General features: G+C 40.8%; 1 protein-coding gene across 1 annotated transcript in view; it reads right to left on the bottom strand.

The window, feature by feature from the left end:
- Positions 1 to 16462, bottom strand: part of si:ch211-283g2.1 (sodium- and chloride-dependent GABA transporter 1) — a 91338-nt gene that overhangs the window by 45360 nt on the left and 29516 nt on the right. Inside the window, exon 4 of the mRNA XM_048612364.1 lies at positions 915 to 1047. Within this exon, the coding sequence (XP_048468321.1) occupies positions 915 to 1047 (133 nt within the window). The remainder of the gene's footprint in view (positions 1 to 914; positions 1048 to 16462) is intronic.

The following is a 16462-nucleotide window of genomic DNA, read 5'->3' as shown; positions in this document are numbered from 1 at the left end:
TGTCTGTTTCCTCTCCACCTATCTTCTCCTCTATCCATCTTCTATCCGCCTCCCCCTCTCTCCCTATTTATTTCAGAACCCCCTTCCCCTCCTCCATTTCTGATGAAGGGTCTAGGCCCGAAACGTTAGCCTTTCTGCTCCTATGATGCTGCTTGGCCTGCTGTGTTCATCCAGCTCTGCACCTTGTGACCTCAAAGAGCATAATCTTTTTACCCCTCTTTACCATATAAAATCTATTTTTTGTTTTACATTCTGCATGGCTCCTGTCCATATACTTTGTTAACTATGAAATATAATAATTTAACTGGTTTAACTAGAAAAGAATAGTAGCAATGATTTTTTTCTCTTGATAATTGCCTTGTGATCACTACTTCAATGTTCATACATCTGGATGAAGTGGAACTTGGGAACATTACTTATACATTATGCTCACTGTCATTGTATGAGGAACTTAACTCTGCGGAAGACCAGATGGGTGCTCCAAGCTGCTCCAGGAAGGGAGGAAAGCCAGTGGAACCTTCATGTTTGGAAAAGGAAAGTTCATAAACACAGCAACAAAAAAAAACCTCAAGCCAAAAAGCAGTGAGTTGTTAATATTCTAAATTTCCACTGTTCTACTGAGTGCATGGATGAGGAACAGGGACATGTCTATTGCTGAAAGAAACATGCTTCAATGAATCTTTTGCAAAGGGGGAGAGAATCAAAAGTTATGAAATAAAAGTGAGTCATGAGAGAGCATATATAAACAGATATTTTGATTTGTTGGGTTTATGAAGTAAATTCTGAAGAAATTTATGATAACACAGCTCTATTTTAAAATTTAAAATTTAAATTTATGTTTTTTTCACAAAACAAACAGTATTCCAAAAAGAAGCCATCTTTATGAGACAATATAATAATTAACATATACCTACCTTTCCAGTCCATGTTACCCCTTTAAATATGCAGAAATAAACAATCACCCATGCAAGAATCAGAAGACCAAAAAGCTCCCAGCGCATATTCCCAAGGTCATCCAGACCATTTGTCTTCTGAAGAACATTGTAACTAAACAAATGAGGCAAAGATAATGTAATCTCAGTGATCACAATTCATTCACAAGCAGTTTTTTCTTCACCATTGCTAGTAATGACAATGAATAGAAACTGGAATGAGATAAAGATAGCTGAACCAGAACAATTAAAGTGCAAACAACAAAGGATTAGAATTGTCCAGATTTTTAATATTTTCCTCAAAGTAACATGGAGATTTAATTAATCCTGAAATGATGGATATGAGGAAAAACCAAACAAACTGTACAAAAGGAAAGAGATTATCTGTGATTTCTGTGCATTGCACACTATCTTTTAAACTAGATATTGAAGTATTGTGCTTTCACAAACAGCAAGTTTCATAGAATCATCTCATGCATTGTAAATTTGCCAGCCACAATAATGGACTTCAAATGGTGTCCCCAAGCAAATAATGATCACAAAGAAAGATTCTAGATGATGCAACTCATTGTGGCTCCTTATCGAACCCATATTGCTGAAATGCAGCAAGAAATGAATGCAAAAAACTAAATGAGATTTTTCATGTTTCAATTTGTTATTACACTTTCATCATTTGTGCCTGGATGAAACACAATACAGATCAATATGATGCGATTAGAGGTTCACCTTGGGTAACCTAATGAAGAAGAGAAGCCTGTGAGTTATAGGTATATGGAAGCAGAGCATCTATTGCATAAGGAATAGGAAGAAGATCAGATTATCTTCCTATACTAACCGCATGGAAACTGTGACTGCACATTTATGCTTTGGTTTAAAAAATACATTATAAGTGTAACTGGATGACATCATGAAGAGTTAGGGCATTGGGTTAAAAAAGCTAATGAATTAAGGAACCATTTCTGACTTTTTTTCTTAACTTATACATGATACAGTGAAAATGGACATTTACACACAACAATCAGGGAAGACTCCATTGCCAATCTCATTGAAACTGCAATATGACTTATGCACAGTTGTTTAGATAATTCAAAATCAAGAAAATTGTCCATTATCAATTAAAAGAATAATGTATTGCCGTGGTGTCTGTAGCACAGTTTGTGTCAGACCTTTGGGTGGCATACTGCAATTTCAAAATGTAAGATATATACACAATTGCATTGAAATTCTGAAGTTGCTGCCAGTTTTAGAGGGATAATGGCAGTGAACAGCAACAGTTCACCACCAACTAGCACCCATCAGCAATAACCAGTGCATCATATCTAACTATTTGTATTTACTCCCACCTCACATCACTTTAACATGATCAGTGAAATGTACAAGGTTGCTTTCAGTATTTCCTTGAGCAAATTCTATCCCACCATGGAAAACCTATGCCCCCTAACCCATGACTGTAAATTGCTGCTGCACTTAAAATGATCTATTTTAGGAGTGAAATCGGATCCTTAAGATTTTTTTAGATTTGTAAATATGTTAAATTTTAAAAGTTTATTTGTTTATTTTTCTTTGTCTCTTTTCCTTTCTCTTCATTCAATCTTTCTTTAATTTCTTTATTTTTCTTTCAGCTATTCAAGTTTACATTTCTTTCTCATTGTTACTCTAAATATTTTCCAAATCTTCAAGCTGATTTACTAAGGAATGCACAGTGGCTTGTACCATTCACTCAAGTTCCAATTCTTGGATCCTCCTGCCTCTTGTAACAGTTGTCAATGCCAAACAGGTTGATTGCCAGTAACTGACACCTATCAGCTCACCATTACATTCACTTTACACAAGATAATTAAATATCTAATCGTAGGGCTGTTGGGGTACAGTGGTAGTATCCCTGCCTCTGGATCAGAAGACCAAGGTTCAAGTCCTGCCTGCTCCTGGACTGTGTAATACCATTCCTCAACATGCTGATTAAAAATATCTAAAATCCTAACCGAGGAAAGGCAAAGCTCGCTAACAGCAGATGCCATTGGATGTCTTGTCACAGAATAGTATGGTACGTTATGTCTTAATTTAAAAATTACAGGCCAAGAAATGGTGAAGGGATTGAAACTGCAGGTGAATGATATGAACTGACCAACCAGTAAATTTGGCTGGTAATTTGCAAGTTACTTTCTTTGATCTTTACAGAAAAATGGTACAGTTAATATAATATGAAAGACAAGCTTGAAGGGCACTGGACCTTCAATCAGAAAGCCAGCTTTTAACTATTAAGTACCAGATATTAAACATTGCTTAGACAGACTTCACATACATACTTGTCTGGTCAGAGTTTTATTTCGACTCACCTCCCACAAACTTCAGCAACACTCATTAGTTGTTCCCATTTAAGCAAATACCCAGTTGTTCCTTAATTAATATATAACCATTACCATTGCATTTTGTAATTTCCACAATGGTATTAGTTGGGATACAGCTAGATATTCTAATTTGGATGAGAATGGGGGTAATGTCCCAAAGTAAAGGACAACAATGACTTACTTTACATTATAGCCCAATAAACACTTTATAGCCAATTTATCCCTCAGGTTATAATATTCTCAGATCATCTAGGGACAGGCAATAATGTGGCCTTAACATTCTTGGTCAGGTTCCAAAACCAAAGGCATATCCAGGAGATAAAGGACCACTGGATCTGTTCACCGGATGTTGGTCAGGTCTACAGGGTAGAAGAGAGGGACTGATTCATCCACAGAAACCACACACCTAAAATATATGCTTTGCTTTTTCTCTCTCAGCCTTACCCCCAATTCTTCTGAAAGGTGCAGAATTATTTTAATACTTGCCCGTTAGCACTTAGAAAACATTGAACTTTATCTTTCATCAGTGCTCTTTTGTCTATTTGAACTGAAGGAAGATTAAATAAAACAGAGGACGGCAGTGTAAACATGAGGTATTTTAAAAGACAAACGCTATGTTTAGTCGAAATGCTGGGTTTTTGGAGTCGGAAGGACACTGGAGACTTTTAAGAATGGTGAGTGGAATCTGATTGTGGGATTCCTGCCCACATTCCCAATGTTCAGTGGCACGGGCTAAGTGTGAGGCCAGTGAGCTTCCACTCTTCACTCCTGACCTGGTAGTCTCGTCTGCAGGGTTCAATTACTCTATACCCCTGGAACTGTCCTGGAGTTGGGCCAGTTTGGAGTTCAAGGTCCCTTAGAGGAGTTTGGTTTTGGGCAAGAAGTCTGAAGCTGCAACCTTCCACTCCACTATCAGTTGAAGATCATAAGAGATAAATTAATCTTTAATGCAGGACCACTTAAGGGATTATTCTTTCCTGGGCTGTAGTTAGTTCTGGTTTAGGTGGGATGAGAAAGAGTCAGCCCACCTGGATGTTAGATCAGTATGGGCAGATTGGGGGGAGGGGGAGAAGGGCGAGGGATTGTGATTGAGATTGAGTCCCAGCAGCCATCTGAACAGCCTTTGTTTCCAATCCCACTTCCCCCTAACCCCAACCCTGGAATCACCCTCAACAGAAAGGACTTCCTGTCATCTTGGTCCACAAGCCCTCAAGTCAAAGGATAAAATAAAACTTAACTAAAAAAGACAAATAAATATCTTCCAATTTTATAAAAGACCTTTCCTGTTTTAACAGAAAAGCATCATATTGTAATTTTATTATTTAAAATAGCAATGGACTTTAATTTCCTTCTCACAAGCTATCTTTCCTGAGTTTTAGTGTGAGGTAGTCACACAGAGGACTTTAGCTGATCAGAGTTCATGATCTCTTTGCAGAATCATTACCATTTGAACAGGGGATTTGTCAAAACATATATATTAACTTGTTAATAAATAACACATGGTTAAGTAGGTGGGACTTGAATGCAGGCCTTCTGGCCCAGAGGTAGGGACATCGCCACTATGCTACAAGAGTCCTCCCTCACAAGGAGCTTGTATCTATCTTGCCTAATCAATCTGTCCAGTGAGTTTATTAAACACCTTTAGAACAGATGGGAATTGAACCCAGGTCCTACCACTGTGCCACAAGAGTCCTCCCTCACAGGGAGCTTGTAACACTTTCACAAAATCTGCTATTGAGGTGACAGATAAACAGCCTGTCAAGATTTAATTCAGGCCAAATAGTCATTCATCAACATGGAGTGGAAGCAGTATCAGGTAATGGTCTGAAATAGTTGTCAATGAATGTAACCATTCAAGTTAATTGTCCCCAAGAGCTTCCTTGTTGACAGCTTTATTGAAAGACTTTTCAAGGAACATCATAGCTAGTGTGTCTGGGATCGAACTGATGAGTTACTTTAAAAGAAATACTTTCTAGGAGACAGATTTAACAGGGAAACAATCTGTTTTGCCTTAGGCAAAACATTAAAGTTGCTGAACGGGGCAGTTGCTCTATTTTTATTTATCAATAGGAAATGAAAATCTTTGGTAAACCACCAATTCTAGGCCATTCCTAATTGCCCCTGAATAGGTGGTGCTGAGCCTTCATCTTCAGAACTGGGTGTTGTGCTACAAGGCAATTAAAAATTAACCACATTGTTGTGGGTTTGAAGTCCCGTATAGGTCAGACTGGGTAAGGACAGCAGATCATTTTCACTAAAGGGTATTCAGAAAGCGATGGGCTTTTACAATGATCTAATCATCATTACAGATGCTAGCTTTGTACTCCTGATTTATTTTCTTGTAATTCCATGGCAGCTGTAGTGGAATGTGAATTATTTTCCAATGACTCAGAATTTCTGATTTAGTGTCTCAAGGTACAAATAGGAGCAGTGGGTGTTTGTGCTGTGAGTAAATGGGGCAATCACATAATTTACATTTCTTTGTGAAGAAAGTACTGTTATCCTCTGCACTCATGCTGTTATCTTGTTATATAATAGCACTGGATATGCAAAAAGGCTTCAGATTTAAGCCCAGGGTACTCAACAACACGGTTGTAGATTGGTTAGTCAGTGCTAGTGCCATTAGACATTATATAACAGAAACCCTTGAGTAGGATGAACCAATCAATCTTTTTTCCCCCGATTTCCAGCTTTGAAAGCATTACTAAATGAGGTGCAAAATGCATACCATATTAAAGAATGCATGCTACGAATTAATACTGTAATCATTAAATTTTCACATATTTATGGCTTACTTCTCAAAAATATGCAGTGGAACTGTAATTAAAGCAAAAACCTACAGTATTTCAAAATGATTCTATTCACATTACCAAAGACTCAGGGATCCTAAATCATTACTCTGCTACAAAAGAAACCAGTTTGACTTTTTTATGTGACCCCATTGGCAGTTGAGGAGTTCACCAGTTGTATTAAAAAGCAAATTGGAGTTGTGTGGCTGCACTAAATGTGGTTGAAAGATTATCTAGAATTGGTGTTTTATCAAAAGTATTCAAAAATTCACTTACATGAATACAGCATGTGGTAGTCAGCTGTGAAAAAAAATTACAGTACCTGACCTTGTGTTTTTTTACAATGTTATTGTCTTACAGTGTGCAGTGGTCCTTGGAGTGTACACATAGTGAGGGGGATTAGAACTTGCAGAATAATTTTCCAAAGATGTTTTATTTTCATTGATGGAAGGGAAAAAGCATGTAGACTTGCTAAGCTCAGGTAGTGTCTTAAAAAGACATAATTATGGCACTGATATCTAGAGATTGTTTTGATAAATGTGCATAAATGCATGAGGATAAATACAATGTGACAACATAAGGCAGCATCCCAGATGGGTCTAATTCTATTGTGTGATAAAGATTTCACTATTTGCTATTTGCTTCTAGCAGGATTATCAGCTTTAGGCAGGGGTCCAAAGTGGAATTCTTAATATGGCTAAGAACAGAAAAATTGGCACCCTCTTCTTCCCTAATCTGAGAAATCTTGCAAAAACTATCAATCACCGAAACTATTCATTCCTCCTCCTTGATCGAACTGTGAGAACTTCTTTCCAAAGCACTCTTGCTATTCCTCCCCTTTCTGCATTTTTAAAGATCTTGTTTAAATCCTCTTTTCAACTAACATCTCAGTCAAACCTCCTAATTCCTGTACCATGACCCAAAGTCAATTCCTTATGCCTTTCATCATTCCTTTCCTGTTCTCCCCTGCAATGACTCTCTTGGAAAGTTAAGCTTTTCTTTTTTCCTTTTGCCAAGTTTCTCCACTGTTCTCCTCTCCTCTAATTGTTGATACCATACTCGGTCACATTTTCACAAATTGTGCATGAGTACATTACCTGACTGACAGCTCTTTATGTCAGTCTTTATAACCACGTAAGTGAATCATAGTTGAGCCCTTACCAGTCCTTATTCAATGCTTTGATTTTTGCACTTTGAACAGGGGCTTTCTGCGTCACAATCAGCAAAGGGAATGTGGCATGATTTTTCTCTTCTCCACTCTGGGGCTGAGTCTAATTGTATGACATCTAGGAGTCTGTTGATTGAAATTAGTAAAGCTATTTACTGAATTAATACTCTGCCAGCAGTGAAATCCAAGCTGGAACTTTCTAGAAAATAAAACTCTCCAGATAATTGAGATTTATATTTAGGTGCACACGTTTATATCAAATATATATAAAGTCTACCTTTGGTTACTTCAGAGACTGAGCTTCAGATATCCTTGTTTTAAGGGCTCTCTAAAGATTGATTGTATTTTCTGCAATGAATGTTTTGAAAATCTGTAACATAGGTGCGGGGGCTTTACAAGGCTGGCTACTGGGGGAGAAGGGCTACCCACTGTAACCATGGCTCAAGACACCATTGTACAACTCCATGACAGGTGTGGATTGCAAATACAATATTGACCATCCTTCCACCAGAGTATAGGGCTGTTGAAGATGTAGTTCTCTTATTTGGATCTATTTGAGGTTGGGGAGTTGGGGGTGATGGTGTCCTCCAGTACAGTTAGTACAGAGACTGGTGCATCATCCTGGAATGCTGCTACTGTGTACAAGTGCAGTGGAGAAGCAGCGAGGTGATGTGATAGATGCTGAGGAACAGGGGGACCTGAGCAGTCTTCCAAGGAGGATGATGAGCACACTGGGGAGGAAGATGTTCTCCTTGTCGATGACAGAACCCAGCTGTGACTTAGAGGGTGTTCAGATGGGATGTAGATGATGAAACTAAAATGCAGCCATTTTATATCAGTTTAAAGTGAAGCGACTTTCTCCTAACATTCGTTTGCCTGATAGCTACGTGACTACAACTTGAAATTATCTAACATCCTTTTGCGGTCGGTAACTGTGTCAAAAAGCTAATTAAACTGCGAACAGAATTTATTAATATTTCCCATGTTTTATTCATTATTAATTAGGACAAAATATCTAATTAACAGGTCATTAGTGAAATAATGATCGATAATCCAGCACTTCAGTTTTTGCTGTGAATAGTGTTACATAATTAGGCATAGGGTTGGTAAAGTCTGCCGAGAGTATGAATAATTTCCTGCAGATGTGAAGTGCACTAATATGGGGCTGGCCTCTTGGAACATTTTAAAATTTCTGCTTTTTCCCTCAGTTAATCACGTCTTTATCATCAACTGGGAAATCGGGGAGACCAATTTGTCTGGTGCTTTTGGTAAGGCTGCTTAATAATCAGGGCCTCTGAGAAATAGAGGAAAATTACTTAAATGTCAGCCTTGCTCCTTCGATAGTTGTCTCCCCTCTGCATTGGATGGTTCCAGATTCAAGATCCACTCCAAAATGTGTACCTATAATGCACCATGTCATCTCACCACAGCACTGATCGAGTGCATCATTGTGAGTGATGTGAGCCTTCTGCGTGAGATACGATAATTTGAGTGGGCATAAAAGATCCCATGGCAACTTTTGTGAACAAGAGAAGGGGAGAGTTAACCTGTGGACCCGACCAACATCCGCTGAACAGATCCAGTAGTCCTTTATCTCCTGGCAGTGCCTTCGGTTTTGGAACCTGGCCAAGAATGTTAAGGCCACGTTTTTGTCTGTCCCTAGATGATCCGAGAAGATTAAAACCTGAGGGATAAATTGGCTGTGCAATCTATATTGGGCTATAACCTGAAATAAGTCATTGTTGTCCTTTACTTTGGGACATTACTCCTATCCTCGTCCAAATTAGAATATCTAACTGTATACCAACTCATGCCATCTTTGGGAAATTACAAAATGCAATGGTGATGGTTATATATTAATTAAGGAACAACTGGATGAGAACTGGGTGTTTGTCTGTAGGGAACAGATAATGAGTGTTGCTGAAGTTTGTGAGATGTGAGTCAAAATAAAACTCTGACCAGACAAGTATGTATGTGCAGTCTGTCTAACCAATGTTTAATATCTGGTACTTAATAGTTAAAAGCTGGCTTTCTGATCGAAGGTCCAGTGCCCTTCAAGCCAGCCTTTCATATTATATTAACTACACCATTTTTCTGTAAAGATCAAAGAAATTATCTTGCAATTTTAAAACTCAGACAAGCCTGCTACAGGTCCCATTCACACCCAACAGTGAAACTTAATAATGAGGAACACCCAACCAGCAAATATCAATGTAATTGTGCTATTTCAGAGTACTGGTAACATTGGGCAGAATTTATTTTTGTTGATTGAATCTTGGCTTGTGTTTGGATAACAGGAGGGCATCCCATGTAACCTCCATTGGGGGAAACCTGATGGAATTAAATGTCTACCAGGTCAACACTGAGTCTTCCCAGGCATTGAAAATCCCACAGATGGAAATTTTGTCGTCCCATTCCGGAACCCCGAGAGCTATCAACTAATCAGCAGATGGTAGCAAATTGGCCATGAAGGTAGCATCAGCAGGAATAGCCACTGCTGCCTGTAAAGCCCCCCAACGAAAAGCCATAGGTGAGTGAGCAAGGGCTGAAGGCTGTGAGAGGTGTCGCTGGCTAGAAGGGCAGGGGAGCAAGTTTGTAGCAAGGGTCAGACTGTGGCTTGCAACTAACAGGCTTTATTTCTCAGTCACCCTGCATGAGTCCCCTGCCCGACGTGGTTAATTACCAGGGGCATGAAGTCCTTGTGTGGACATCAATCGCCCACTTAAGGGCCTCAATTGGCATTCTGGTGAGAAGGCCACCCAAGAGTCTTCTCATCCTGGACTTTATCGAGTGGAGGAGGGGAGATACTGTGATACCCACTGTGCAATCAAATGCTACCCTCCAAACATACCTCCAGGAGAAGCATTACATACTGCCCTTTGTGAATGATACAGAAATCTATTGGAAATTAATATGTGGCAATGCTTGGAAAAAAATATTTGCGAATGTCTGTTGGCACAAAAATAGACTGGCACTTTCCAGCAATTTGAATCCAATGATAGACAGCTTTATGATCCATTGACGATCTGAGGGCTTTTCAAACACTGCTGTGAATTACAAAATGTCAGAACTTGTACTTTTTTTCTGCATATTGAAAACTAACAAACATGTTCTAAGTTTCAAGATGCAATAAAACTATCGTAGCCCTTGGGAAAATAAAATACTCACTGAAACACAGTTCTGGATCCAATACAATATTTCATGCCATTGTTTAAAAACACTTACAGTTCTGGTCACCGTGGGTTAGTTATTTAGTTGGAACTCAATATATGACTGAATTTCTCGCTGGCTTCTTGCTTGTGCATTTTTAAAAATTTGTTCACAGGATGTAGGTTTCACTGGCTAGACCAGCATTCATTACCCTGCCCTACTTGCCCAGAAAGCAGTTAAGAGTCAGCCACATTGCTGTGGGTCTGGAGTCACATATAGGTAAGGATGGCAGTTTCCTTCCTCTAAAGAACATTAGTGAAGCAAATGGTTATTTTTCCCAACATTTGACTTATGGTCATTATTAATTACAGATTTTTATTGAATTTAAATTCCACAATCTACCACAGCAGGATTTGAACCCATGTCCCCACCTACACTCACCTTTACTGGCTCCATCCCCGCCTCTTCGACCTGTCTGTTTCCTCTCCACCTATCCTCTCCTTTATCCATCTTCTATCCGCCTCCCCCTCTCTCCCTATTTATTTCAGAACCCCCTTCCTCTCCCCCATTTCTGATGAAGGGTCTAGGCCCGAAACGTCAGCCTTTCTGCTCCTATGATGCTGCTTGGCCTGCTGTGTTCATTCAGCTCTACACCTTGTTGTCTCTCCTCAGAATATCACTTGGGTCTTCTGGATTAACAATTCAATGATCATACTGCTAGGCCATTACCTTCCCATCACATGGTTAACACTAGGCATAACAGGGCTGGTGAGTGGATAGTTCTTGCTGTTATAGTGTTAAGTTACTTCACGGTAGGAATGAATCCACCAACTCTATGGTTATCTCTGCTACTGTACAAATCCACCCTAGCTCAAGCTTCAAAGTTGGGTCTCCAGCTAACTGAGCAGGTCAAATGTACTGGGAACATTTCTGCTGTCTATACTGAAGAGCTCTTGCACTGTAATGAGTTTGTAATAATTCATGGGGAGAAAGACCAGAAGCTGTGAAGAAGCCCCTCACAAACCAGGCAACTGTCTTCATTCCCTCAAATGCTGACCTGCCTGGTGTATATTTCCACCATTTTCTGCTTTTATATCAGAAATGATTAGCCGCGAGTTGTGTTGCGGACTCAAACCTATTGAAAATTGTGCTTACGGATTAATTTTAAAGAAAAGGATATGACAAATAACGGGGTTCCATAAGACCATAAGACCATAAGACATAGGAGCAGAAATTAGGCCATTCGGCCTATCGAGTCTGCTCCACCATTCAATCATGGCTGATAAGTTCCTCAACCCCAATCTCCCGCTTTCTCCCTGTAACCCTTAATCCCCTTGATAATCAAGAACCTATCTATCTCAGTCTTAAAGGTACTCAATGGCCTGGCCTCCACAGCGTTCTGTGGCAGTGAATTCCATAGATTCACCACTCTCTGGCTGAAGAAGTTTCTCCTTATCTCCGTTCTAAAAGGTCTTCCCTTTACTCTAAGGCTGTGGCCTCAGGTCCTAGTCTCTCCTACCAATGGAAACATCTTCCCAACATCCACTCTGTCCAGGCCGTTCAGTATTCTGTAAGTTTCAATTAGATCCCCCCTCATCCTTCTAAACTCCAATGAGTATAGTCCCAGAGTCCTCAAACGTTCCTCATATGTTAAGCTTTCCATTCCTGGGACCATTCTCGTGAGCCTCCTCTGAACCTGCTCCAGGGCCAATACATCCTTCCTGAGATATGGGGCCCAAAACTGCACACAATACTCCAAATGTGGCCTGACCAGAGCCTTAGAAAGCCTCAGGAGTACATCCCTGATTTTATATTCAAGTCCTCTCAAAATAAATGCCAACATTGCGTTTGCCTTCCTGACTACTGACTCAAACTGCAAGTTTACCTTGAGAGAATCCTGGACTAGAACTCTCAAGTCTCTTTGCACTTCAGACTTCTGAATTTTCTCCCCATTTAGAAAATGGCCCATGCTTTTATTCTTCTTACCAAAGTGCATGACTTCACACTTGCCTACATTGTACTCCATCTGCCACATCTTTGCCCACTCTCCTAACCTGTCCAAGTCCTTCTGCAGCCTCCCCACATCCTCAATACTACCTGTGCCTCCACCTATCTTTGTATCATCTGCAAACTTAGCCAGAATGCCCACAGTTCCTTCATCTAGATCATTAATGTACAAAGTGAAAAGTTGTGGCCCCAGCACTGACCCTTGTGGAACACCATTTGTCACCGGCTGCCATCCTGAGAAAGACTCTTTTATCCCCACTCTCTGTTTTCTGCCAGACAGCCAATCTTCTATCCATGCTAGCACCTTGCCTCTAACATCATGGGCCTTATCTTTCTCAGCAGCCTCCTGTGCGGCACCTTGTCAAAGGCCTTCTTGAAGTCCAGGTAGCTAACATCCATTTGCTCTCCTTGGTCTACCCTGCTCGTTACTTCCTCAAAGAATTCTAGCAGATTTGTCAGGCATGACCTCCCCTTGATGAAACCATGCTGACTTTGCCCTACTTTACCATACACTGCCAAATATTCAGAAATCTCATCCTTCACAATGGACTCCAAAATCTTACCCACGACTGAGGTTAGGCTAATTGGCCTGTAATTTTCCATCTTTTGCCTTACTCCCTTTTTAAACAGGGGTGTCACTTTAGTGATTTTCCAGTCCTCAGGGACCCTCCCTGACTCTAGCGATTCCTGAAAGAACACCATTAACGCTTCCACTATCTCTTCAGCTATCTCCTTTAGAACTCTGGGGTGTAGTCCATCTGATCCAGGTGATTTATCCACCTTCAGGCCAATCAGTTTTACTAGCACCTTTTCCTTGGTGATGGCCACCATACTCAGCTCTGCCCCCTGACTCTCTTGAATTTTTGGGAGATTACTCATGTCTTCCACCGTGAAGACTGACGCGAAGTAATTATTCAGTTCCTCAGTCATTTCCTTGTTCCCCACTACTATATTTCCACCGTCATTTTCCAGTGGTCCAATGTCCACTTTTGCCTCTCTTTTGCCCTTTATATATCTAAAAAAACTCTTACAGTCTTCATTTATATTACTGGCTAGCTTACCCTCATATTTAATCTTCTCCCTCCTCGTTTCTTTTTTTGTTGCCCTCTGTTGATCTTTGTAAGCTTCCCAGTCCTATGGTTTCCCACTGCCCTTCTCCACATTATATGCTTTCTCTTTTGCTTTTATGCTATCCCTGACTTCCTTAGTCAGCCAGATCACTTGTCTGAGATAATTTTTGACTTCTCAGAAGTGCAAGGGGAAAGTCGTCAATCACTTCTTTTCATATTTCTCCAAAACTGCAGCAGGGAGCAGAGAGATCTCTGAGCAAGTAAAATTGAAATTTCATGGCAGCAGGGAGTTTTCACTGTGACCAGAGATGAAAAGAACTGGCTGTTGGCTTCTGTTTCTAATCTTTTCTTGTAAGTGCATTGCTGATAAGCAACTTGCGGATAATTCAGTATGCTCACTCTTACACTGCTATCCACTGGCTATAATTGTCAAGTTTTGCAAATCATTTTCATCGATCTTGGCTTCATTCTTTGGCTCAAGCTGCGCTCTTCTCATGACTAAAAGATGCAGGCTGCACCTTGAGGCCAGTAGATGGCAGTAACATGTAAAATAAAGGTTTTTAAAACAGCTCTGAATCACTGTTGTCAATCTAAGTTGTTCTGTGCAGGAAATTAACATGTCACTATTAAGAAGGGCTGAAGCCATTGCTTATTTCTTAGCTGAACTGCATCATTGTAACATTATAATAGCCCCAATAGAGACCTCTGCAAGTCTGTTTTCATTCTTTTAAATTGGAATTGCAATAAGATTTCACAATATTATGAATTATGCACTCATCAGCAGGTGTTGCTGACTCTAACCAGCTAAAATTCCCAGTGAGGTGCCAGGGTCCAAGCTGGTGGAGAGCCATGCCAGTGTACCCTCTCAGCTATCCATCCATATGGACACGTTACCGTGGAGACCAACCGTGGTAAAGCCCCCGCTGTCTGCAGAGTACAAAACAGAAAATGGGTCACAAATAAGGGGGTGATTTTCTGGTGTGTTAAGGATGCATTCACCCTTGCAGGGAATGGGAGCCATTGTGGGAGGTGAGTGCAGTTGCAGAAATCATGGGTGTGGGAGAGAGAAGATTGTGGCACTTACTCTGGCTGGACGTTCCTCAGGATTGTTGAGGTGGCACAGACCTGGCTGGCAGTGTTCAGTGTCTTGGCTTCCTCTGTCGCTGTTTGTGGAAAAGGCTGACCCTCCTGCCCACCAGAACCTCCAGGTCCCTGTCTGCAAATTGGGGTGCCAGTTTACCCTTCTCTGCCATGTCTGAGATAAATGGCACAAAACATACAGGGCGACTTTGGACCGGCAGCACTTTACTGGGTGCACAATGACTCTTTAAAGATGGCACTGGCACCAGCAGTGGTGAGTACTTCAACCTACTGCATGTGGGAGAATCAGGCTGGCACTGGATGAGCAGGGTGCTATGGAGATGCAGTACATAGTTCACGCGGCACGTTTGGCAACTCACCAGGCCTCACAAAGAGAAACCCTCCATGAAACCCGATAGAATGACACAGCCATTTTTGGTAAGCTTCAGGCCAATGTCTTTGCAGGTGACATCACCAATTTTGTTGAAGCTGAAATGAAACTCCTGGGTAATCGCTGGACTGTTAATCCAGAGACTCAGATAAAGTTCTGGAGACCTAGGTTCAAATCCCGCCATGGCAGATGGTGGAATTTGAATCTAATAAATATCTGGAATTAAGAATCTAATGATGACCATGAAGCATTGTCAATTGTTGGAAAAACCCATCTGGTTCACTAATGTCCTTTAGGGAAGGAAACCGCTATCCTTACCTGATCTGGCCGACATGTGATTCCAGACCCACAGAAATGTGGTTGACTCTTAACTGCCCTCTGGGCAATTAGGGATGGGCAATAAATGCTGCCTGGCCAGTGACACCCTCATACCATGATTGAATAAAAAAAAACAAAACTCATGGCTATCCAGAGCAGCCGTTCAAACAAACTCCACTTATTTATCTTTGAGAAAACGAACCAAGGTATCAACCCTGTCCCTCACATGTGTTGATTTAACTGTTTTGGTTTTGTCTTTCTTTCAGGTGGCTTCAAATTGCAAAAGCTGACCTTCTGCATTTTTGTTTGGTTTTTTGCACAGGGCCAAGTTTTGCACCTTGCAGTGTCTCTTTCTCAAAAGGTGACTGTTTATGTGGCTCCTTACTCTTTGGTCATGCCAGATCAGGGGAAGAGGGATCTAGGCAAGCCAGGAAACTGACCTTATCCCCATAACCATGACATTGAAACTGACCGACTGTCGACCTCTCCCAGAAACCTGGATGTTAAGAGGAAAATTGATGGTGTCAGGTGAACGGGTGTCATTCTAACTAATCAAAAAGTAAAATACTAAGGATGCTGGAAATTGGAAATAAACATGGAACCTATCGGAAATAGCCAGGAGATTGCATGACGATGGAAAGAGAAACAGATCATCTCTCTATCTCGATAGATTCTTTCTGAACTGCCAAGTATTTCCAACACTTGCTGCTATTCTCCTGGTGAATAGGCCTGAAAGACCTTAGTTTTGCTTTTCACAAGGCAGCTGGTTGTTCATTATACAAATTGCCAGGCTTGCTACTTTCCTTTGGACCTGTATGGGTAGCCTTTAATTTGGAAACATGTATGGCTTATTTAATTGAACCTTTCCACAAAGAGTAAATTTGCCCCAAACTATGAGACAAACATGAATGTACAAACTCATTGTAACTTTTTTTTTATTCATTAACAGGATGAAGGTGGGATGACAAGGGATTGCCCATCAGGCAGTTATGAGTCATCCACATTGCTGTGGGTCTGGAATCACATGTAGGCCAGAGCCGGTAAGGATGGCAGTTTCCTTCCCTAACAGACATTAGCGGGTTTCTGCCAGGTTTTCCAGTTTCCTCCCACGGTGCAAAGATGTGCACATTAGGTGGATTGGCCAATGGAAATGCAGGATTACAGGGCCTGGTGGGATGCTCTTCAGAGGGTTAATGTGGACTCCCTGGG

The sequence above is a fragment of the Rhincodon typus genome, chromosome 26 (assembly GCF_021869965.1).
Source record: "Rhincodon typus isolate 14 chromosome 26, sRhiTyp1.1, whole genome shotgun sequence".
Classification (NCBI taxonomy): domain Eukaryota; kingdom Metazoa; phylum Chordata; class Chondrichthyes; order Orectolobiformes; family Rhincodontidae; genus Rhincodon; species Rhincodon typus.
The sequence above is the reverse complement of the archived record's forward strand: the minus strand, read 5'-3'. Positions and strand labels throughout refer to the sequence as shown.